This window comes from Rhinolophus sinicus, linkage group LG03 (assembly GCF_036562045.2).
Source record: "Rhinolophus sinicus isolate RSC01 linkage group LG03, ASM3656204v1, whole genome shotgun sequence".
NCBI lineage: Eukaryota > Metazoa > Chordata > Mammalia > Chiroptera > Rhinolophidae > Rhinolophus > Rhinolophus sinicus.
In genome coordinates, this window is record NC_133753.1 from 1,914,984 (window position 1) to 1,938,996 (window position 24,013).

Below are 24,013 nucleotides of genomic sequence, written 5' to 3' on the forward strand. Positions count from 1 at the left end.
GCAGGCAGGCGGGCGAGATACACAAACATGTGACAAATGTTCGTGACAATCCAGGTGGCGGGCATGTCAAATTCGTCTCAAATTTTCTGTCTGGAAAGTTTCATGACGAGATGCTGGGAAAACGCTCAGTTTTTAACACTTTAACACTAACCCCCTGGTGTTTCATGCCTCCAAAGTAAGTAACACATCACTTTACTCTCGGTAGAACAGTTTAAGAACTAGCCACTAATTTACAGGAGGCATTTTAAGAACAAACGTCGCTTTTGGGAAGCAAGCACTCTCATATTTTCTCAAAGATGACGTCATATATATTTGGGTTAACACATAACAAGATAAAAGCCAGCAGTGACTCCTCCACGTGTATTTCAGTCCGATATGATGACAAAGGTGCCACATGTTTTATGGGATTTCAACCCAACCGGCTCAGGCGGATGTGGCACCTTTGCTGACGTTCACCATCCCTCCGGAGACACAAACCCCAGACCACGTGCTCCTGGGACTTTCCCCTGGCCCAGCACGAGGGCACCGTCCTCAGGAAAGCAGTAGCAGGCCTTCCTTTACACTCCTGCAGGCCGCCTCTGGCCTCTGCTCCTCCGATAAACATCAGTGGGCTCTTGACAGAACAAAGCTGTACGGCTGACACCACTCCTGATGAAAACAGGTCCAGAGCTAGAATGCGCAGCTTGGGTCCCAGCGCCCCCCCCCACCCCCACGCAGCAGCCACAGAGTGGGAACAGCAGCCCTGCAGTCACAACCCCTGCATGGGAGGACGCCAGGGCTTGGGAAGGGGCTGCCCCAGGCACGACTGGGAGAGCAGCACCGACAATGCCTCTGCCAGGTCTTCTCTCATTGCTCTGCACAGACTTTTGAAAGAAACAAATTCTAAGGTATATATGAGTAATTTTAATCCCAAACAAGAAGGGGCCATAAACCAACAACCAGATAAGAGCCTACCTATATCCCATTCAAGGGAAGAAAAACCCACACCTGTCCCTTCAGCCCTAAAAATAAAAAACAAAACTGCCATCTTTATATATATACAGAAATAATTAATTCCTTGCTCTGAAAACTGGTAATTTAAGGGCAAGAATGAAGCCTTTTTCCTGTATTTTATTTACAAATTTTGTTTCAGCATAACTAAAACATCTCAGTCGATGAAGGAAAACGGGTCCGTAACTTTGTCCTGCCAAGACCCCCAGTACAGATACCCCATTTGGTTCAGCCGCCCACGCAGTGGGCACGTGGCGTGGCCTGTCTCTGCGTGTAGATCGCTGTGCACATGGCTGCCGTGTCCAGGCCTGCTGCATCCGTGCTTCTGCATTCACCTCCGTGCCGGGTGACGTGTGAGCCCAATGAACATTCGCAGGGCTTCCGGTCACTCAGACGCGCAGAGCGGCCAACGTCCCACTCCGCGATGTGCACGTCCCTGCTGAGATCCAACAAGGTAACACTCTGCTTTCTTGGTTTCTCTCAGACTATAAACAAGTGTCCTTCTCCCAATCTAAATTCCTTCGTGCCACGTGTTTCGCATTTTTGTCCTTTTTCTGGAGATTTTACTGTTTAAAATGGCCCATGCGTGAAGGCTGGGATGTGCCTCCCGGAGCAAACACTGTGTGAGACTGCCTTCAGGCATGAGGTACACACGGTCCTACTGGCCGTGAATTCGGGGTTCATGAACCAACAATCCATTGTGAATAAGGTGTCTTTACGCAGAAACACACATAAAACAGGTCATGCATCGATGAGTGGATGAAAACGTGACCAGAGGCTCACAGGAACCTAACTGTATTTTCCGCTAATTGATGCTCCCAGTGACTTGAGACAACAGAACTACCGTGAATAACAAAATCAGCTGTTTGTTTTGAGAACCTGTGTTCAGCTCTTTTGGGCACATACCTAGGAGCGGACTGCTGGGTCATAGAGTAACTGTTTATCTCTCTGACGAACTGGCAATCTATTGTCCACAGTGGCCACACCATTTTACATCGCCACCAGCAGGGCCCAAGGGTTCAATTTCCCCACAGCCTCGCCAACGCCTGTGATTTCCTTTTTGTTTTTCACTCCCGCCATCCTAGCGGGTGTGAAGAGGCCCCGCCGCACTTTTGCTCTGCAGCCCCAACGACTAAGGATGCTGAGCATTTTTCACGTGCTTGCTGGCATCTGTGTATTATCTTCAGAGAAATGTCTACTCAGGTCCTTTGCTCATGTTTTAATTAGGTGGTCCTTTCGTCTTTACACCTTCTGGATCTAGGTCCTTATCAGATATGTGAGCTGCAAATATTGTCACCTATTCTGTGGGTGTCTTTTCACTTTCTTGATAGTGGCCTTGAACGCACAACTGTTTCTAATTTTGTTTAATCTAATTGATCGAGGTTCTCTTTTGCTGCCTGTGCTTTTGGTGTCATATTTACAATCTTTTAAACAATATAATCTTATTTGTACAAACTAAAAGATTTTCTATTTCTAAATCAAGAGTTCAATAAGTCACATAAAAAGAGAATCATTAAAGTCAAAGTTCTAACAGATAAGTTAAAAACAGAAGGTTTCTAACCTGTTTGCGTGACCTCATTGCTGCTTCTTCCAGTGTTTCTGCAGCTTCAAATTTGCCCTGACGTCTGTAAAGTGCCCCAAGGTTTTTTAAAGTAGTTGTGACCGTTGGACTACAAGAAAGCATATAATACACAGAACTGTTAAATGTAAGTTTCACAGAAGCCACTATCAACAGCACATAATCTAAAGCACCAGGAGCAGAGGTTTGGTTACAAACCTTTTTTAAACTTCTAGGTGCTCTTTTCAAATGCAAAATTATAAAAGCTCTTCTGTCTCCTGCGCCCTGCCCACCAACTGTGTGGGGCCGTGCATGTGGACCGATGCGGCCTGCAGACACCTCTGCAGGGCTAGACATGGTGCTGAGCCCGGTCCTTTCCCGGCAGCGGCTGCTGTCACAGACCCGTGTGTGGTGGGTCTGTCTAGTGATCACATGCCTTCCTGGAGGACGCGGCGTTTTTGGTTGCTAATTCACCGTCTCCACAAGCAGAGGCGAGAACAAGCAAACCCAAATGCCAGCAGCAGAAGGAAGCCTGACCGTGATGGAGGACAAGGCAGACGGGGGGGGGGGGGGGTGCGTTTCTGCATTCTCGACACAGCGTCTTCCAAAAACTAGAAATAAACCTAGTTCACTCAGACTGCACTTCACGAGACTATTTCCCTACTAGTGACAGGCTCTACTCCATGTCTTTGAGATCATTACACAGTAGTGGGAGAAATAAAGCATATACTTAACATACACTAAGTGCTATGAGGAACCCAGATTAGGGGTTCAGAGTTTTCCTGAAATAGGTGTCGGTAAACTGAGCCTTAAAGGACAAGTCAGCGTTAGGACAGGACAGAGCAGAAAAGGCCTTCCAGTCAGGAGGGGGAACGGAGGCAGCAGCAGCCTGGCTCCCAGGGCCGGCGTGGGGGTGCTCACACTGCCCTCTGCAGACACTCAGGCCCCAAGGGCACTGACAAAAAGGGGGGTGCTTCAGCGTCTGCCCGCAACGTCTGGACACAGGCTTGCAAAGGGCTGGCCTCTGCAGTCTGCTGACCTGTCTCGGTGGGTGCACCCACGGCCACCTGAAAAGCCATGTCCCTACTTAGCAACCTTCTCCTGCAGCTTGGTGGTTGGCCGTGGATCGAGTACTGTGAACAGACAGAACCCACACTTTAGCCCCTCTCACAGTAGCTTTTGAATATGTCAATTATCTCATAAACTTACAGGGTTTTTATTGGGTTTGGGGAGAAATACGGGACTGTGGAACCATTCCACCTTAAGGGAAGGTGCACATTCAATGGTCATTTGCAAGTCACCCTTTAAAGCACGAGCACCTCCACAGCTGTCTTGTTTTTTCAGTTAAAGAGACATACCTATCAACTTTGCAGGCTTTGTACCAGCCGCCATACTCTCCAAAAGATGTCCCATCCTTTTGCTTTCCCTAGATTATGACAAATAATTTCAAATGAATAATTATCTTGAAAGCAACATATCCAATCTAGAAAACCTCCCCCAACACAGCCCTCTTACTTTGCACTCTTCTCTTTCTTCAGCATGCATCCAGATGGGTTTATTTTCGTCTAGGGAAGAAAACATAACACACTAAACTGAAGCATGATAGAGCCCCGCGAGCAGCTGTCAATTGTCAGTGATGACAAGGTTTTGCTGTTTTTCCTACGATCCTCCTTAGATATTACGTCTTACAACTCGGACAGGTGACGTCAACAAGAAGGAGAAAGCCTATGAGGACAGAACCAGACCACAAGAGACAAGCAAGAGGTGGCCGTCACGTGAGCACTGTGGGTGGAAGATGTGGAAACAAAAGCGCCCAGACCGAGGGCAACTGTCAACAAAACTGGACCAATGCTGGGGTGGGTCCCTATCACGAAATGTTTTTAACGCTAGAATCTGCACAGAACACTTGGGAGTTTGAAAATTTGAGCAACCTAGATTAAACGAAAGTCTAACAAAAAGTAAAATGCTGGGAGAAAAGATACAGGTCCTTTAAGGTCTCCTTAACTTTTGAGAACATTAACACATACCACTCATGCAAAGTTCCTAGAGAACTAACGCACCCATACCACGGAGGATGAGCAGCCTTAAAAGTGAAGTTTATGAAAATATTTTTATGACATGAAAAAATGCTCAAGCTACAAATATAAAGTTAAACAAGCGGCATCTATGTCAAGTACGGTTTGTTCCATACCTAGATAGGCACCGAAAGAAGGCAAGCCACTCCAAACGCTAAGGACGTGTGTGGGTGAGGAAAGTACGGGTGACATTCCCGTCCCCTGGAGCTGCCCCGCGGGGAGCGCCTCTCGGCTCTGGAGGAAGAGACCTGCGCTCCCACCCAGGCCAGCCACTCGGCAACCATCAAACCTCGGTAAGTCACTGAGCGCGCGGCATCCTCACTCCTAAAATGGGGGGGAGTGTTTGACCCAATTCACAGGACTGCTGGGAACACTAAATAAGATACACGTTTAAGCTGCTAATCTGAAACTATTATGACTACCATCATGTCACAGAACAGTGAAACTAGTGGTAAATACTGGGTTTTTTCTTTTGTTTTTTCAGGAGCAGAGGGCGTGTCAACCCTGCCTCCTCCTCACCAGAGATGTCGGTCGGCCTCCGGCCCACCGCACTTCAGAGCACTGAGCACAGACGGTCTGCAGGGCCCTTCCTTGCCATTAAATGTGTTTGAAATATAGTAAACATAAAGTGAGTACACAGCAGTCCTTCAGGCCTTAATGTCCATCATAAACACTGGGTTTAAAGGGGTGAACAGTATTTAACTGACGAACACTATTACTTAGTGTAGCTTTTAGCTGCCTCTACCGACCATTGTGTTGCTTCATTTCCTGACAACAAACCAGGTCAGATTCCAGAGCACACGCCCTGAGCAAGAGAGGCCTGTGAAACTGAAGATTGTGCGCTGGGCTGAGTGTACAGGACACACCGGCATCTTGCCTGCAGGAAAAATGCCTCTGTCCCTCTTTTAACATTTGTATGGAGCATGAATCCAAGTATAGGAAAACTGCTTTTAACTAGGACCCAATTAACTGGACTTCATGCTACCATTTTTAGTAGAAAGAAGCGAGCACATCACAAAGAAACAAGTGCTGCCGAGAACACAATCTGTGAAAAGCAGCACGAGGAGATGGCCTGGGATCACAAGGCCAGCCCCTGCAGTCAGATGAGGAGGAAACCTTGTAACCCCAGGGATGCCAGCGGTGACCCTGGCCTGCCCACAACTGCAAACACAATCCATTTTCAGAACGATGAATCTGAGGCATAGCTGTACTGTGACAGTGAAAGAGATTTACTGCTCTACTTATTAACAGCGGGAAAAAAACAAATGCACTTTCTAAAGATTTTTCAAATGTGGTTTCTAGAAACTCTATAAAAGAAGAAATTAACCAAAACCTCTCTTTCCCTACACATTCTTACGTGTAGAACAATTGTCCTCATTCTGAACACCACATGCAATACCTAGTGGAGGAACAAATAAATGCCTTATGTAACACACAATTACTGCTTTACTGAGCAACTTATATCCTATAAAATGTTCACTCCCAAACTGTGTATTAAGCACTTATAACGCCAGAAAGAATAGAAAGGAGGCATGCCCTGTCTTCAAGACAGTCAAATAACCTGGCAGGCCTGGGATGGGTCAAGAATTTCCATTTCTGACAGGTCCCAGGTGGTGCCGATGCTTTGGTCCCTGCTGGCACTTTGAGGACCTCTGGATTACAGAACATTCTAGAAAGCACTGATGACTCCAGGGAGGTTTTCTAGAGTTGGTGCATCTAGCTTGTGCCTGAAGCAAGCATGGACTCTGGAAAGGGCAGCGTGAAAAGCTGTGAGGCAGGCGGCCCCCACCCCTCCCCAGGGGTGCAGACCCCACTGAGTGATCAGTAATGCCAGGCAAGCATGCAGGGGTCCCTGTGTTCACTGCAAGATAAATGAATGAATGAGCCAATGAGTGCTCGGGCTGTGCCACACCCTCTCCTCTAAGCGCCATTTGGAAAATCGTTTCTAAAATTCGTAAATTCTGTCTTGGAAATACTTGATGACTTGGGTATTGCCAATTTCAAGCTGGGAAGCACGCTTAAGGCATCCTACAATTGTATCTGCTTAAAAACAGGAGTAGATTTCTTACCATCTACAGAACCAAACTCCCTTTCGTGCGCACGAGTAAGAATCTCTTTGTACAGCGTTTCTGCCTGCTTGAACTTCCCTTGCTTCAGGTAGCAGGATGCCTGGAAATAAAAGTAAACACTCGGGATTCTGCAGAAGCACACGAAGCGCGCATTCTTACCTACAGGTTGGATTACGACAGTGCGATTTCAGAGACAGCATTGGGTGCTGCGTGCAGAGCTGTCCCTGTCAACATACCAGGTTATTCTTCGTTTTGGCCACGTTGGGGTCGTCAGGCCCCAGTTTTGTCTGGTAGATGTCGAGGGCTCTCTGATAATAATACTCCACTTCCTCGTACTTGCCCTGGTTCTGGCACAGCAAGGCCAGGTTATTTAACTGCTTGGCGACATCGGGGTGGTCCTTCCCCAGAACCTGAGAACAGAAAGTGGTGTCAGACAGACTCATTGGCTTTGTTTCTATCTTAGCCACTTTGTGAGGGACCTTACTCGGCATAAATATGACGGGGCGTCACTTCCAGGCCTCTAACCCTTATGGGCTCTGCATGTCATGTAATAGTAATAACTGGAACTTAGTGAACTCTTCCTGTGGGGGGGAGGGAGGTGTGCTCATTTCCTGGACATGCTTTAACTTCAATTCTTACAGTAATCCTACATGGTAGGTCCCATGATGACACACACCCTGAAGAGGAGGAAACTGGCTTTATAGAGGCTGTGCTAGGTGCTCCAGAGCCTTTTCTGACCGGAGCTGCTGCACTAGACTGGTTCCTGTGCGTCCAAGCCTCCAGAGGAGGTCCCCAAGCCTCCACCCCCGCCCGCACACCGCACGTTCAGGCCCTCCTCGATCGCCCCAAGCCACTTCCCCTCACATTTCAAACTCCAGCTGTGCGGCTCCTTCGACTCACTGCCCCAGATGCCCGATGCTCTCCCTGCCCCGCTCCCAACTACTTATCCTTCAGGTTGCTCTTCAGGCCCCTCAGAGGGGACTTCCCTCTCTCCAGCTTAAGGAGGACCTCAGCACAGCCACCCAGGTAACTCACCAACACATCACCTGGTTCTTTCCTTTCTTGGCAAACACGACTGCTGGAAACTGTCTTGTTTATCTGTTTAGTCTTTTACTGCCCAATGCTCACCCAATGAAATGTAAGCCCCAAGAGTACAAATTCTTTGTCTTCACCAATGCATCGCAAATGGATGAATAAATACTAAAATATTTCCTCGGTACTTTGAACATGCAACTCGTTCTCTCAACTCTGTGCCTTTACCCAGATGGTCCCCAAGGAGGCATGTGGCACCCCGATCCCTTCCGGCATTTCTTCTCTCCCTGCCTGGGAAATGCTGAACTCAGTGACCTAAGACTCGTTCAAACACCAGCCCTGGATTTGGAGGCACCCCGATCTCAACTCTCCCCGAGCTCCATCCTGGAAACCAACGCACCCTGTGCCCCCAAATCTACTAGTCTTGCTCCAAGGAAGGGGCGGCATCTCTGATCTGTAAATCACCAACTCTAACCAAGCAGGGTCCCCGAGTCTTCAATGAACGTTTGTACAGGAGTGAACGCACGAGCACATACATGAGTGGGTCTGGCAGACCACTGTAGTTTGTAACCCCTCACTCCATACTTCTGTGTTCCCCGGTTTTAACCTCACTCCCACAAAACCTGACCATTTTATTTCATAAATATGCAGATACTGTTTCCCCGAAAATAAGACCTAGCCAGACCATCAGCTGTAATGCGTCTTTGGGGGCAAAAATTAACATAAGACCCTGTCTTACGTTATATTATGTTAGGTAAGACCCAGTCTGTTAGATAAGATCCGGTCTTATATTATGTTAGATAAGACCGGGTCTTATATTAATTTTTGCTCCAAAAGACGCATTAGAGCTGATGGTCCAGCTAGGTCTTATTTTCGGGGAAACACAGTAGCAGCATGACAAAATTCTACCTGCATAATTTGATAATGAGCCCCTTTTCATTTTCCCTTTCCCAATTCCTTGCCATGTGGCTCAAAACTAAACAAACTGTAGCAGCTGGTATTAAACAGCCAGGACACTGACTCACTCTACAGCTCTGAATTCATCTTTAGTTCTGAAAATAATGCTTTCATTTTTGAAAGCTGTATAAGCATATTTGGTGACTTTACTTTTAAATGTTAATGTTCTTCTTATTGGCAGGTACATGCCCTGTTGTCAAATGAGCCTCCACCCTCAGAAATTCCTCCTTCGATAGAGTCATGTCTAGGCCACTTCAGACTGGGGGGCACGCAGACGCTGACACCACCCTCTGAATCCCCCGACCCGCACGGGCCAGTGTGGCCGTCCACCTTACGGAAGGAGCTATTTTCAGTAAATGGTCAGTCATGACATATCACAGTGGTCAAACGAGACTGAAACAGGGAAGGAGCACCTTCTCTCTGATCTCCAGAGCTCTCTTACACAGCGGCTCCGCTTCTCTGTACTTCCCTCTCTTGCCGTAAAGCACTGCGAGGTTGTTCAGGGTCGCTGCCACCTACCAACACAGAGGGAACCACAAAGAATGGTGAGTGACACCGTAGTATATGGAACATGGATTTCGCCACAAGCAACAGAGCCATTCATGGGAACGCAGATGATACAAAGTAACAAGTCAACAGCAGCACAGTCTTGATTCTTTTGTTGTTTTGATTTGAGCCTAAGCAGGCAGTTTAGATGAACAGTGGAGAATCGCATTCCTTGGTCTTGATTTTGTTTTGTAATTTCATTGGAAGCCACAAAGCCAACCAAACAGATCTGTATGCAAATCTGACCAGATTTTAATAAAAAGACAATATAAATCCTTTAGAAAAAAATTTGTAGACGTGCATGCGATTTGATTTAGGATCCAAAAATATAGCACTCAATCCTTCTGAGGTGGTGGCCACGGCCAGGTTACGGTGCGCTGGCCGTAATCAGCAGGGCTGATCACTGGGGTAAAGTAGGAAGGCCCCTACCTGTGCCATCTAGTGGAAAGGCAGCTCTTAAACCTTCCCTGTTGAGTTTAACATTAAAATGAGTTGGGTAAAAAAGCAAATCAGGGAAAATAAAATATAAAATATAGAAAGAATGAAAGAAGCAGATACACGAACCGCGGGATGATCTTTGCCCAAGGTCTTTTCGCGGATGGCCAACGCATCATTCAGAAGATTAGCTGCATCTTTGTATTTGTTCTGGTCTCTAAAATGAAAAGCATACATTAAGTGTTTCAAATGCAGCTTACATCTTTTCACAATGTAATTTTGGAACTACAGAAACAAAGTTAAGCTTCAACCAATTAAAAAATAAGCCAGCTATTAAAACAGCTAAAAACAGCCTCGTGTGGGAGAGACTGCCTGGCAAGGTGACAAGCTGAGCCCAGCCCCCACCTGGACCAGCGGCTGATGCTGTCCACACCACAGGGGGTCCTGCACAGCCCAGAGCAGCAGACGGAGCTTCATGTGGGGTAACATGAACTGAATCCAGTGTCAGAGCCGCGCTTTGCCAGTTAGTGGCTGCATGGTGGCTCTGGGACATTAGGTGGCCTTTTGCAGTCCCAGTTGGCCCATTAAAAAAATATATTATCTAACTCACAGAGTTGCCATAATAAGCTAATGATATGCTACATGTGTATTGAACAAAGCTGGCTAAATAAAAACACAATACAACGCAGTGTCTTAATCTGGTACACAATTTGCCCCCTTGCTGTGGTGAGATAGAAACACCACCCGTCCCAGCCCCCTGGGCTTAAGGGTGCCAACTGACAATGTGACGGCAAACAAGTGATTTTATTGGCAAGACTTAGTACACGTATTTCTCAACTGAGTAAAAACAGTTGTCCAGCAAGGCTTTGCCCTGCAGAAGCCAGACTGCCCTGCAGAACATGGAAAGTGCTCGTAGGACTTCCCAGATCACTGAAGCACATCAATTCTGGCCAAATATACCTTTTTATTCTTCAATCATCAGATCATACATTAGAAACTGGCTCAAAGATTTTGTGCAAGTCAGCAAGTATGAAATAGTTTCAAAAACTAGTAGCCAACTGCCTAGAAGTGTGGTGGCAGCTAAATAATGAGATGAGGTACACTGATCACCCTCATAAACTGTGATGTGTCATAAAATGTCAGGGACTATTAATTAGCCAGTGGCAGGGTCACACCAAGAGCTAGTCACTCAGGGCCGGCCTGGTGGCTCAGGCGGTTAGAGCTCCATGCTCCTAACTCTGAAGGCTGCTGGTTCGATTTCCACATGGGCCAGTGGGCTCTCAACCACAAGGTTGCCGGTTCAACTCCTCAAGTCCCGCAAGGGATGGTGGGCTCCGCCCCCTGCAACTAAGATTGAACACGGCAGCTTGAGCTGAGCTGCCTCCCGGATGGCTCAGTGGTTGGAGCGCATCCTCTCAACCACAAGGTTGCCAGTTCAATTCCTCGACTCCTGCAAGGGATGGTGGGCCGCGCCCCCTGCAACTAAGATTGAACACAGCACCTTGAGCTGAGCTGCCACTGAGCTCCCAGATGGCTCAGTTGGTTGGAATGTGTCCTCTCAACCACAAGGTTGTCAGTTCGACTCCTGCAAGGGATGGTGGGCTGTGGCCCCTGCATCTAGAAAACGGCAACTGGACCTGGAGCTGAGCTGCACCCTCCACAACTGAGACTGAAAGGACAACAACTTGAAGCTAAACAGCACCCTCCACAACTAAGATTGAAAGGACAACAACTTGACTTGGAAAAAAGGCCTGGAAGTACACACTGTTCCTCAATAAAGTCCTGTTCCCCTTCCCCAATAAAATCTATAAAAAAAAAAAAAAAAAAAAAAAAAGAGCTATTCACTCATGTGTGGCCCCAACCAACAGCAATCAGCTTCACCTGGACCCTGTCAGAATCCAGCCCCAGCCCCGACCTGCTAGGTCAAATGCTGGGGATGGGCCAGCACTCATTTAACAAGCCCACCAGGAAATTTGAACTCAAAATGAAAACACAAGTAAACCATGGTAAGCATTCAAATCCTAACAGAAAGTGGGCAAGATAACAACACTCAGAGAAGGACACAAACAACTACAAATGTATAACCAAAGTACAAATTCAAACAGGAGGCTGCAGGTCCCTATCGATAGGGCGCAGGAGAGGGCCAAGGCTGCCCAGGTGGGTAACGGAGCGGAAGCTGGGGCTGGCTCCACCCTCCAGGGTTTGTTGATAAGCAGCTGATAAGATGTAAAATATTTTAGGAACTGGTCCTAAAAAAAATCCAAAATCCTGAGCAAGACTTACAAAGATGCTCATCAGTGTAGTATTAATGTCCCTTAATACAGGAATGATGACATAACGAATTACAGTACAGCTACAAGACGCAATATTGACTATAAATGTGAGCATGCATGTAGCTCTTTTTTTTTCATTTTACTGACATGAGGAATCTCACGCTACAGTGTTCGAGTGAGACCACGGGCTTCCCAGGACCCAGCGCAGTGCTGCATTTGTGACCACATGTTCACGTATGACAGTAGCAAAAAGCCAGTTATGTTCTACGTGCATTTTCTATTTTATTTAATTATAATAATATCGAGTGTTGGCCAGAAATTCTCAGGTTGTTAGTAGGCATATACATTCGTGGAAAAAACCTCTTTGGAATGAATTTTAGCACAATCTACCCAGATTTTACATGCAAATCCCTGTAACTAAGGAATTCCTACAGTTTAACAGTAAAAATCTGCAAACCGAAATGTCCATCAATAGGAAATTGTCTCAAAAATTCAGGAATATCCATGAAACAGAGTACTATGCAGTCATGAAAAAGACTGTCCTGCTGACAAGCGCAGAGTTGTGGAAGTGTTGTTATGGGAAATGACTTTTTTTGTGTGTTTTTAAAGGAATCACATCTCTGTGGCTGGCTGGCTGTATTATTCCATTTCTCTTCATTGAGCCGTTTCTCCTGTTCACTTGCACACTGCCCCTTTCCTTACTCAGGTTCCCATCTCCACACCCCCAAGATCCTACACGAGCCCCCCTACCACCAGGCTCCGCCCACATTCTGTCCTGTGCACCCCACCCCCCCAAAAATGACTCTTCTAAGACACAGCTCAGGGCCTGCTGTTCCCCACAGGCACACTTCAGCCAGCCCTCGGGGCCTCCCTGGCCAGGCCCAGCCCCTGCCAGTGCCACCTCTTACTACCACTCTTCAGGTACCAACGAGCATTGCCAAACGGTTCAGGTGTGCCGCGGACACACCCATCTGCACTTGCTAAAGTCCTACCCAGCCTTCGAGGGCCCAGAAAGCGCTCCCAGCTTCCGTTAGCCCTTTCCCAATCCTCTCCACGGGAAGGAACCTTTCTGTCCACGAACACACTTCGGTGTTATTTTATTAACACCGCAGTCTCCTGCTTCGGAAATTACATATGACTGTATTAGGTTGGTGCACAAGTAACTGCGGTTTTTGCAATTATTTTTAACCTTTTAAACTGCAATTAATTGTGCACCAACCTAATAACAGTCTGTTTTCTGAGCAGAATTTTAAGTTCCTTTAGAAACAGACTGAGACACTGGTCTCTGAACATGTCACGTCTGCCAGTCAGTAGCAGGTGTCACATCCCCTTGGCCTCTGAGCGAGCATTCTAACTATCTCCATTTTCCATCGGGGGAAACTGAGGCTCAGACAGTTAAGCGCTCTAGACAACAGCGGGTGTCTAGTGGCCACTTAGCATATACAAACTGAATTCTCCTGACTTCCAGTTCAGTGACCCAGCTCCTCCTTCAGAACAAGAATTTCGTCTTCATCCTTAAGGCCTTCTGGAACCAGCCCAAAGTCTTTCATATGCTTGGGTCTCAAAAATGTTTGCTGAATTGAAACAACCAAACCAATGAGGAGAAATGAAGCAGGTAACTGAAACCCACACAACTGGAACGGCCACAGGAAGCCTATCCTGCTGTGGCAGTAATTTCTCCCTCCTCGGGCCCGGCTCATGGGATCTGCTCTATTTCAGGTTAGTTCAGCAAGAAGACTCGAGCGGACACAGGGCCCCAAAGCCACAGGGCAAACTATTTGCTTCCAGTCACCGTGTTTACCAAGGCTTCTACATTAGGAAACACGCAGAGGGATTCCAGAGGTGGGCACGGAAGACAGCCTGGCTCTCGACACCCAGGACTCACTACCTGGGAGAGGAGAGAACAGAACTCTAATGACCCCCCTGCCAAGCGTGGCACACAAGTGTCACAGGACCGGGGGACACGGTGAGCGGAGCCTGGATTCCGACAGGGGAGGGCGCTCACAAGGAAGGCCCTAGAAAGGTGGGGAGGACACTGGCCGGCATAACTGGGCACAGGGTCTTGTGGGAAGAAATCAAGAGTTTAGTTTAACCAGAGAGCAGGGCACATGTGGGCTGTTCTAAAAAGGCTGAACTGGGTGGCTCCAGGAGCATCTGTGCCATGGGGTGACCCCCGCGCCATAGAGCTTGCTGAATGTGTTTCATTTAACCGCTGGCTATTTGGAGAGAAGTGAATGATAAGGTCAGAAAAGCAGCTCATACAGGTAAATAGAAATGGACGTTAAGGGCAAGTTCCGGAGGTGGACACAGTGAAAGTACTCACCTGTAGACCAGTGCCAGGATGTTCAGCATGGTGGCCACGTCGGGGTGGTCGTGGCCGGAAGTCTTCTCCAGGTCCTCCAGCGCCTGCTTGCAGAGGGGCACGGCCACCTCGTAGCGGCCCTGCGAGGCGTACTGGATGACCAGGTTGTGCAGGGTGCGCAGCCGCGCGGGGATCTCGTAGCCGCCCTGCTGGGCGGCGGCCGCTGCACTGCTATGCTGCTGCTGGACTACAGAGACACGTCGCTTCAGAGGTGCCAAGAGACCACCCAGACCCACCCGGTAACACAGTGTCCTCCTCTGGCTTTGGTCCAGGCCGGAGGGGCGCCCATCCCCGGAAACCCACCCACACTCCCCAGGCGAGCTGGGTAGGCTCAGGAACTGGCGGGGGCACGATGGGCCCGGCGGTGCAGCGACACTGCTCTCAGCACCAAGAAGACGAATTCTGCCTTTTTCAGTTTACAAACCCTCAGACGGCAGCTGGGCTGTGTGTGCACGGCTGCTTCCAAGGGGCTGGTCTAACTACTACTACATCCTAATGAGGAAACGATCTGAAACTCTCTGGGCAACACAAAGCACACGTGGGCACGTATGTGCTTCTGCGAGGCAGGCCGCATGCACGGATGCCCAGAATCACGGGGTATGCTGACATCTAACCGCTGCTCCCCACTTACTTCCTTGCCCGGGGTCGTCGTCATCATTCGGGAAAAGGTCATCCAGAGGTTCTTTGGTGGAATCAGTGTCTTTGTCCTCCTGTAAGACCGACCCGGGACAATCTCAGTCTTACGAGTACCATAAACCCTGTACTATAAACCTTTGATATAAATTTCATGTTATTACGTCTTAGAAAAGATGGTCTGTTTTTCAGATCAAATATAAGATTATCCACAACTTGGCTTATCCATCAATTTAGTAAAGAGCACTAAAAACACTGCTTGACTACAACTCAAAACACTAAGTGCAGGCCAGGGCTGGCGAAACAGACCAGGATGGCAGCTCTATGATTTAGATTCCTCTTCTCTTCTAAGGAAGTTCAAACAGAATAGGGAAACCCTTACTTGAACCAATTTTATTTGAAAACCAGGTACGTAAAAACCTGAAAATGGCACATCTGTGCACGTTGCAGCCTGGATTCACGCCTCCCGCCCACCACCTCCACTCAGGACTCAGAGCACTCGGGAAACTCCCAGCTGTACAAGGTGGGACTCATGTCTCCACAGCCCGGTGGTTAGTGCAGGGTCCAAACAGTGACCTCGCAATGGGGAAACAGAAGACAGCTGACCAGGTGAGAAACAGCACCCCTGGGGACACAGCCGCTCAGCCATGGAAGGGATCACCTGAGAAGCACACACGCCCGTCCCCTTATAATGGCCTGTCTGGGATGCAGGAGCCACTACACTTGAGAAGAATCATCACAGACCCAACTGAGGAAGGACTACGAGTGCTGACTGTACCCCTCTAAAGACAATGTCATGACAGACAGACTCTCACTGGAAACGACCTCTCCCAGAGGAAAGACGACTAAATAGACATGACAACCACGTGCAACACGTGATACTGAACTGCATCATGAACTGGAGTGAATAAAAGACTAGAAGGACGCTGCTGAGACAATTAGCAAAAGCAGAATGCGGACTGCAAGGCAGATGAAGTATTGTGCCTGTGTAACATTTCCTGAACTTGACCCTAGCCCTGGGCTCCATGGGAGTGTCCTCATGCTGATGCCCCCAGCAACAGCAGGGGAATGTGGCAGGAGGCGTGAGGACCACGTTCGGAGGAACAATCACTCATGTACACCCCGAAAGGGGAGGCACAGCTACTCACTGCATCGCTTCTCCACACTAGACAGCTTTTCAAAATAAAAGTCTGAAAAGTCTGAGCTGTGAAGCCAGCTCCACTGCCCAACGTTACAGGATTCTGGTGAACCACAGGCTGGCACCACAGCTCCACTCATTCTTATTCCCACAGTAGCCTACAGCAGTGTGTCTTTTAAATCAACACATTTAGTTCCGCCTGACCTAGAGATGCAAGGGAGAAATAGTAAGCCTAATAAAACAGGGTGCTATGGACTGTGTCCCCCCAAAATCTTACATTGAATTCCCTAACCCCCAGTGTGGTGGTAAAGACTGGGTATTTGGAGAGATTTAGGTTTCGATGAGGTCACGAGGCTGAGGCCCTCATGGTGGGATTAGTGCCCCAATAAGAAGAGACACCAGAGTGTGCTCTCCCCCTGCCCCACCACACCATGTGAGGACCCAGCGAGAAGGTGGCCTTCTGCAAGCCAGGAAGAGTCCTCACCAGAAACCAACCGTGTGGTGGTTTCTGCACTCAGTGCCTCCAGCACTGAGAAGGGTCTGCTGTTTAAGCCAGGCAATATTCAGTTTTAGTTATGGCAGCCCCGGCCGACGACAACATGGGGTAGCGCAGGTCTTCCAGTGCAATGCACAAGACGGTTCCAACAGTCTTAGGATGGAGACGCAATGTGGAACTCACTGGAACACAGGTCATGCAGTGGACATGCCCAGCACACGCAGGCATCTAAAAAACATTCGTTCAGAATGTGATGTGGAACCTTAGGGAAACTGGGTAGAGGGTATATGGGAATTCTCTTTACTATCTTTTCTACTTCTCTGTGAACCTAAAATGAAAAGGGCTTTTTTTAAAGTTAACTGAATCAGAAATAAATGGTGAATGAAAATAATCAAGACTGGGATAAACATCCAAAAAAAGCCAACAGAAAAAGGGAAAACCTGAGATCCTTAGGGAACTCTAACATTCTAGGCACAAGATTAGCTGACGAGACAGGCCAAGAAGGAGGCACGAATAAGGAGCAGGAGACCCAGCCGGGGTCCTGGGTGCAGGGAAGGGTTTCAGAGGCAAAGTCAAGGCCCACAGCACCAGAAGCTCCAGTGAGCCCTGCGTCTGGATTACGGTGACTGGATAGGTCACTGCTGACCTGAAGGAGAGTGCCAGCAGCCCAATGGGCATGGAAGCCAGACTGCACTGGGTCAGGACGTTCAGACCTCCACCTCTCTGCCCTGTACCTTACATGTACAAAGTATTTTCACATTTTCTGACCATTGTTCTAAAACACACATATGAAAAGAATACGACAGAGAGAAAATGGATGACGCCCAGGGCCTCAGTCCCAAGACTACAATCCTTGACCTTGTTAAATGCAGTCGCTAGAGGCGACAGGAAAACACTGACAGCTTTACTGAAACAACCTCCCGACTGTCCGTGTAACTGTCAGTGCCGCATTCTGACAGAGCCACTTACGGATGGAGAAATGTCATCGTCATATTTTTTCAACTGGTTCATGAATTCCAGATGTTTCTTTTCTTCCTCCAGCTGAGCCACAGACTGCTCGCTCTTCTGTAGCTTCTGCTGCGTGTTGGCCAGTTCGTCCCGCAGCCACTGGTTCTCCTGGCACAGACGACGGACCTGCGCACGCAGCTTCTGCTTCTCTGACTCAACGGCGTTCAGGTGGTTGGATAAAGCCATCATGACCTAGACAGACAGGAGAGTTTAGCACGGCAGCATTCTGTCCGACAATGTGCAAGCGTGCTGTGCTTGTAGCTCACACCTGCAGACACGGTCTCCAGAGCACAGAAGGCAATCTGCCACTTATTGCTACTTCCGCCCCTCAGGCACAGGTCCGGGCGGCCATGATAAGGAGGAGTGTGTTGTGGGACAACAAGGGTAGAACTGGAGGGCACTGTGCCGAGTGAAATAAATCAGACTGAGGACGACAGGTGCAATGGGACCTCACTTATGTGTGGAATCTAAAGAACAGAACAAACAAATAAACAAAACAGACTCATAGACACAGAGAACAAGCTGATGGTTGCTAGATGGGAGGCGGGTTACGGGTGTGGGGGAGAAGGTGAGGGGATTAGAAAGTACAAATTAGTCACAAAATAGTCATGGGGATGTGAAATACAGTGTGGGGAATATAATCAGTAATGGTGTAAAGACTGTAGGGTGTCAGATGGAGACATATATAGGTGTGTGTGTGTCTGTGTGTCTGTGTGTGTGTCTGTCTGTATATAAATACACACATACGTATGTACGGTGTCAGAGGGGTAGTAGACGGGGGGTGATCACGCTGTCAGGGTGTAAATGGCTAATCACTATGTTGTTCTGTACACTTGAAGGTAATAAAAAATGGCACGTGCTCAGAACATCTATAGAAAATATACTTGTTCTTTTCTGTTTGCGCATCTCAAATGCACTAACAGACACGCAGCTACTCTTCTGATAAAGCTCTGTTTTCTGCACTTTGTATCTGGACAGCTCCGGCAGTTTCTCCGAGCCCGTCTCCAACGTGAGGGCGCGTGCACACGCATTCATGTGTGTCGAGTGCAGCTCACCCTGTGAGAGTGGGTGCGGAAGGGGCAGGCAGACCTCCATCGGCACAGGTGCGTGTCATACCTGCCGGGGGCCCCCCGGGGCTCTGCCTGCTCAGGGAAATGTCAGGGAGAATGGGGAGCTGGCTCCAGCCCACTCCCTTCAGCCGCGCCCGTGCCTCTCTGTCTTTACCACCCTCCGAGGTTTAGAACCCGAAGCACGAGCAGGCGGGCGTTCTTTTCTTAACACTAACATCTGCCCAACTAAAAAGGATGCTCAGGTTCATACCGCTTTTCAACAACATAACTTGGAAAGCAATAGATTCACAATAACTACATGAAGTTAGTCCTTTAACTGGAGGCGATAACATGGGAGGATGAGGAATTCTAGAACCAGGGACAGGCAGTCACTTTGCACAGCGTGATTTCCTCCGTGAAAGCAGAAACTGGGACCTCAGCAGCTGCACTTCTGCTTTCTTCACCCCCCACAAAAACAGAGCTGAGAGAGGAAGAGCCATGTGTAGTGCACTGACTGACCTACAATCTGTTGGCTGAGCCAAAAGCTGCAGGGAGGGGACACCTGGGCATTTCCAGGGGTCTCATCTCTCCATCTAGCACGACAGAAACGCAGTTTGGTCAAACACACCGGCAATCTTGTCTTGGGGTACTGCGGGGGCCACTAGCTGTCAGCCACCACCCACGCTCCCTTCCTGCTTAGGCTTAAACCAACCTGGCATTTCAAGTGGGCAAGATGACGTGCCCACTCTCCCTCACACTGGGTGTGAACATGGAACCAAGTTCGGGCCAAGGAATTTAAGCAGTATTGTACCCAAGCTGGAGGAAGTAAAGGGAGGAGGCACTGCCCTTCCTGCCCTTCCCCATCAAGAACGGGGCCCTGTGGTCGCAGCTGGAGCTCTGGCTCAGTCCAGGAGAGGCTGCCTGGGAGGAGAGCAGCAGGAGGAGGGGGCCTGAGCGTCCTGATGACTGCAGCTATAGCCCTGTCTACAAGGGGCGGCCTCCCTTGGTGTTTGTTTCGCACGCGTCTATGATGTTTAAGCCACTGGCTTTGTTTGTTGATGTGTGCAGGCCAATCAAATCCTAAGGACACACAGGGTTACCCTATGTGGGCTCTGCTTTTTTAAATTTAGACATGCCCAAATCAACCATCATTTCTATAACACACATCTAGGTTGATCTGTTATTCCATAAATAGCTTCCCTCTAGTTTAGTTAAGCTGCATATTTCACACGAAGTCTCCATTGCCCCATCCTGCCAAGTTCATAGGCATGTCTGAAACACGGCCACTTCTACCTGTGCCTCACTCAGGCCAAGCTCCAACATTTCCAGGGACTTTCGGATCATGTTTGATTTCTCCTCCACCAGATTACTTTCATCATCTTTCTTCAAACACTTCAGTGTCTCCAGTAAACTTTGTAAAATGGAATTGTGCTCATTCTTCAGAGCTTCCAGCCCCTGAATCACTTGCTTTGTCTTAGAAATAATTTCATCCTGCGTAAGCTTCTCCAGTTTGTCTTCCTTTATGTATACCATTGTGGACATGTTGTCATACATTCTAGAACGGAAAAAGAAAAAAAATTAGACATCCCATTACGGGTTTAATTTACATTACATCTTTAATAAAATACACATGTGAATACTTTTAAATTAACATTTTTATAGGTGAATAATAAATATGTGTAATTTTTATTACCTTGGAATACTATATTTTGTACTGTTTCTGTTTTTCCTTTGCAGACCAATTTAATTACTTTTCTGGCTTATGTTTGAATTTTTTTTTATGGAAGAAATGACAGCAATTGAATTAATGCCAAAGATTAAAAGTAGCAAAACACCCAAATGGCATTTCCAAAATACATAGCCTCAGTGAACTAAATTTTCTCTGAATGTTTGCAAGCTTTTTTTTTCCCTGAATGAACTAACTGCAGAAGGGACAATAAATTCTTGGTAACATATTTACCAGACAAAGCCTTGAGACGTGGTCACAGCTGGAAGGAGAAAGAAAACCAGCAAAGGAACACAGGAACAGTCAGAGTGGCGGGAGGAGGACTAGATCCGTCTGAAACACGGAAGAGAGTGACATGAGCAGGAGGACCCACTGGGTCAGACCAGCCGAGAGAGCAGAGGAGGAAACCACAGCGTCTGGAACTGACGTCAGAATACTACAGCGAGAAAGGAAATGGAAAGGGCTGGGGGCATATAAAACAGCACCAGACAAATGGCGGTGGCTGCTGACAATAAGCAGTAGTTCTTTTCACTATCCCTCCACTTCTGTGTGTCTTTAAATCCCATAATTAAATTGGGAAAAAAAGGCTACGAACTGTGACCATCAAGAAAGCCCGTTCAGGGCGGCTGGACGGCTCAGCTGGCTTGAGTGTGGGCTCTGACCAACAGTGTTCCCCACATGGGCCAGTGAGCTGCACCCTCCACAACTAGATTGAAGACAACGAGCTGCCACTGAGTTTCCGGAGGGGCGGCCGGATGGCTCAGTTGGTTAGAGCGGGAGCTCTCAACAAGGTCCCGGTTCAATTCCCACATGGGATGGTGGGCTGCGCCCCCTGCAACTAAAGATTGAAAACGGCCACTGGACTTGCAGCTGAGCTGCGTCCTCCACAAATAAATTGAAGGGCAATGACTTGGAGCTGATGGGCCCTGGAGAAACAATGTTCCCCAATAAAATTTATTTTAAAAAAAGAAAAGAAAGCCTGTTCAGGGGGGAGGCCGGTTAGCTCAGTTGGTTAGAGCCTATTGCTCTTAGCAACAAGGTTGGCGGTTCGATCCCCACATGGGCCATTATGAGCTGCACCCTCCACAACTAGATTGAAACAACTACTTGACTTGGAGCTGATGGGTCCTGGAAAACCTTTAAATAAATAAAAGTTTAAAAAAAAGAAAAAAGAAAGCCCATTCAGGAGTGACGCGGACAAAGTCAGATTACACTCGTACGTCAACGTCATTGCCTTCAGAGCAGCTCCACTACCTTACACCTCCCTGAACACAAGCTCTCCTGAAAAGCGGCCCTTCCTGGCGCTGTCGTACTGAGCTGGCGGCTCTGCGCCCACTGCCAGCCCCTGGGAAGCGTGCCCTCTCATCCTCAGACTCTCACACAGTCCACGCTACGCGAACGTTTGCTGACGGGAGGACCGTGTCCAGTGAGCGGAGCCAATACTAAGGTGCTGATCTGATCTGAGCTCGGCTTACGGTTCCTGCAAGTTGACGCGAGGGACCGCCAGAGCAGGGGTCCCTAGCGAAAGGGGGAAACTAAACATGAAGGCCTCTTCTCCCCCTCTGACAGTGAAGTATTTGTGCATTATTTCCAAATGATGCACCTTTATTCTTTTCTTTCCCAAACTAGACAGACAGCATGTTACTAAAGTGCACTCTGAGAAAGCCCTGGAATACCCAGACTGACCGGGGCCTCCGCCTCGGGGCACGTAGGCTGGTAGGAGAAAGCAAGCCAAGCCACCACGTGTACCAAGATCTGAAGGCACAGGGGCGGCGGACACTTCCACTGGATGGGAGGCCGGTCTCATCAAGTGAGCACACCTTCTCCAAGCCAGTGCGGAGGGCACTGCCAGCGTGGGAGCAACAAGGTGGAAAGTGCCCACTGCTTGTGAGCAGCTGGATCAGGCTGTGGGTCATTGTGAACCAGCACGAGAGACTAGACTAGAGAATTAGAGGGGAGTGAGGCCCCAGGATACCTGCGTTCTGAAGGCAAGAGTCTGGGGTGAGGGTGAGTAGGGCCGGGGCAGTGGTGAGAAAATGGAAGAGGCTTCAGTGCCAGGGCCCCGGAACAAGGCATCAAAGACGCACTGCTCTGACCTCCCGCGCTCTGCTAGCGTAAGGTGCACGGCCTCGCCTGGGAAAGCCTAACCCTTCCAGCAACGTCGTAGAGTCTTTTCCAACAACATCAACCCAGGGGGGTGGAAAGGGAAGTCTCTAGACCTAGTAAGACATGACAACAACTTCATTCCTCAAACCACCCCTGGAATATAAAAGCTCCTGGGGTATGAACAGGAAAAGTTTGTCTAAGAAGAGTAAATCCTGTCCAGTTACAACAACGGTCAGGATCACACCCTCTATGTGTTGAGTGGTGGCTGAAAAGAAGGGAAGAGAGGGCAGCTCGGTTCATGTAAAAGAGAAAAAAGGGGAGAGCGGCAGAGGGTTTTAATAGCAGTAGAAAAATCATGAAAGAGAGGACTTATACGCAGGGGAAAAAGCAAAATGAAAAAGACAATCACTTTTCAGGGGATGCCTCAATTAGCTATAAGAAATACACTTAAAGGACCCCAGTTCTAATTCCTTCAGGAATACGTAACGACACTGGTGACAGCGCACCGCAGGCTCACACACGTGCAAAGGCTTTAACCATAGACAAAAGTAACAAATATCACTTATGCGCACACAAAAATACAAGAGCCACTTAAGGCAGGGTATTTTTTTAAACTTATTCTTAAAGGAAAATTAATGAGAGTCCTGAAGCTGGGGGTGGGGGGCTCCCTTGACAAGTGAGATGGCAGGTGCGGTGCAAGCATGGATTCTGAATCCAGAGACCAGGGCAGAGCCTGGGGCGGGTGGGGTAACCTGGGGTCTCACTGGGTAGCAGACCTCTCTCCCAGCTGTTATGAGCACGGGAGAGTGTTCTTTGTGACAGGAGTGAGATTTACTTACTCTAACACACCAGTGATTGAAAGAGAAATCTCCAAAGTTACAACAATTAACTGCTGCTGGGGCAGATGGAAACTGACAAACTTGGGAGTGGACAATTCTGAACGTTAGGCTGATGCTTTAAACTGAGCAGGACGGCTGCTATGTCCTCTGAAACATGGCAGAGAGCTTCAAGAAGCACTGAGTCGGGCAACACAGAGAGAGGCTAGACCTGGCCTGGCACTGGCAGGCAGGCCTTCGCCTCCAAAAGGGAAGGTGAGACACCCCACCCCCAGCCCAAAGGCAGCAATATTCACTCACTGAGTCAGTATTTATGGAGCCCCAACTCTATGCCAGACACTGTCCTAGGCACAGGAGTTGGACTAACAACCACACAAAAAATTTTTAAGAAAATAAAAATATTGTGGTATCTTACATGCTCCCGGGAAAAGGGAAGGTCATGTAGAAAAAAGCAAAACAATCAGGCTGGCTTCAAGCTTCTCAAGAGCAACACTGGAAGCAAAAGGCAATTAAACCAACACCTTCAAAACTCTGAAGGAAAAGTGTTTCCAATTTAGAATTCTATAGACAGCCAAACTCTCAATCAACAGTGAAAACAGAAAAATGACATTCTCAGACATACAAGATCTCAAAAAATTTTACCTTCTGTGCACCCTTTCTAGGGCTACTGGAAGAAGTGTTCAACCAAAATAAAGGGAGGAGTTAAGAAAGAGAAAAACTTGGA

General features: G+C 48.2%; 1 protein-coding gene across 50 annotated transcripts in view; it reads right to left on the reverse strand.

Annotated features, from left to right (window-relative positions):
- Positions 1 to 24,013, reverse strand: part of KLC1 (kinesin light chain 1) — a 56,232-nt gene that overhangs the window by 18,073 nt on the left and 14,146 nt on the right. For 28 of the 50 annotated variants that reach the window (XM_074326821.1, XM_074326822.1, XM_074326830.1 and 25 more), the window contains 12 exons: positions 20,582 to 20,680; positions 19,915 to 20,176; positions 17,534 to 17,764; positions 14,929 to 15,007; positions 14,259 to 14,484; positions 9,792 to 9,879; positions 9,095 to 9,196; positions 6,929 to 7,102; positions 6,693 to 6,792; positions 4,064 to 4,113; positions 3,907 to 3,974; positions 2,552 to 2,660 (listed from right to left, as the gene is read on the reverse strand). In XM_074326821.1, coding sequence (XP_074182922.1) covers positions 2,552 to 2,660; positions 3,907 to 3,974; positions 4,064 to 4,113; positions 6,693 to 6,792; positions 6,929 to 7,102; positions 9,095 to 9,196; positions 9,792 to 9,879; positions 14,259 to 14,484; positions 14,929 to 15,007; positions 17,534 to 17,764; positions 19,915 to 20,175 — 1,488 coding nt within the window. In that variant the 5' untranslated portion in view covers position 20,176; positions 20,582 to 20,680. Of the gene's footprint in view, positions 1 to 888; positions 1,430 to 2,551; positions 2,688 to 3,906; positions 3,975 to 4,063; positions 4,114 to 6,692; positions 6,793 to 6,928; positions 7,103 to 9,094; positions 9,197 to 9,791; positions 9,880 to 14,258; positions 14,485 to 14,928; positions 15,008 to 17,533; positions 17,765 to 19,914; positions 20,177 to 20,581; positions 20,681 to 24,013 lie in introns of those variants that run through there. The other 22 variants (XR_012494490.1, XM_074326817.1, XM_074326818.1 and 19 more) reach the window with 5 other exon arrangements.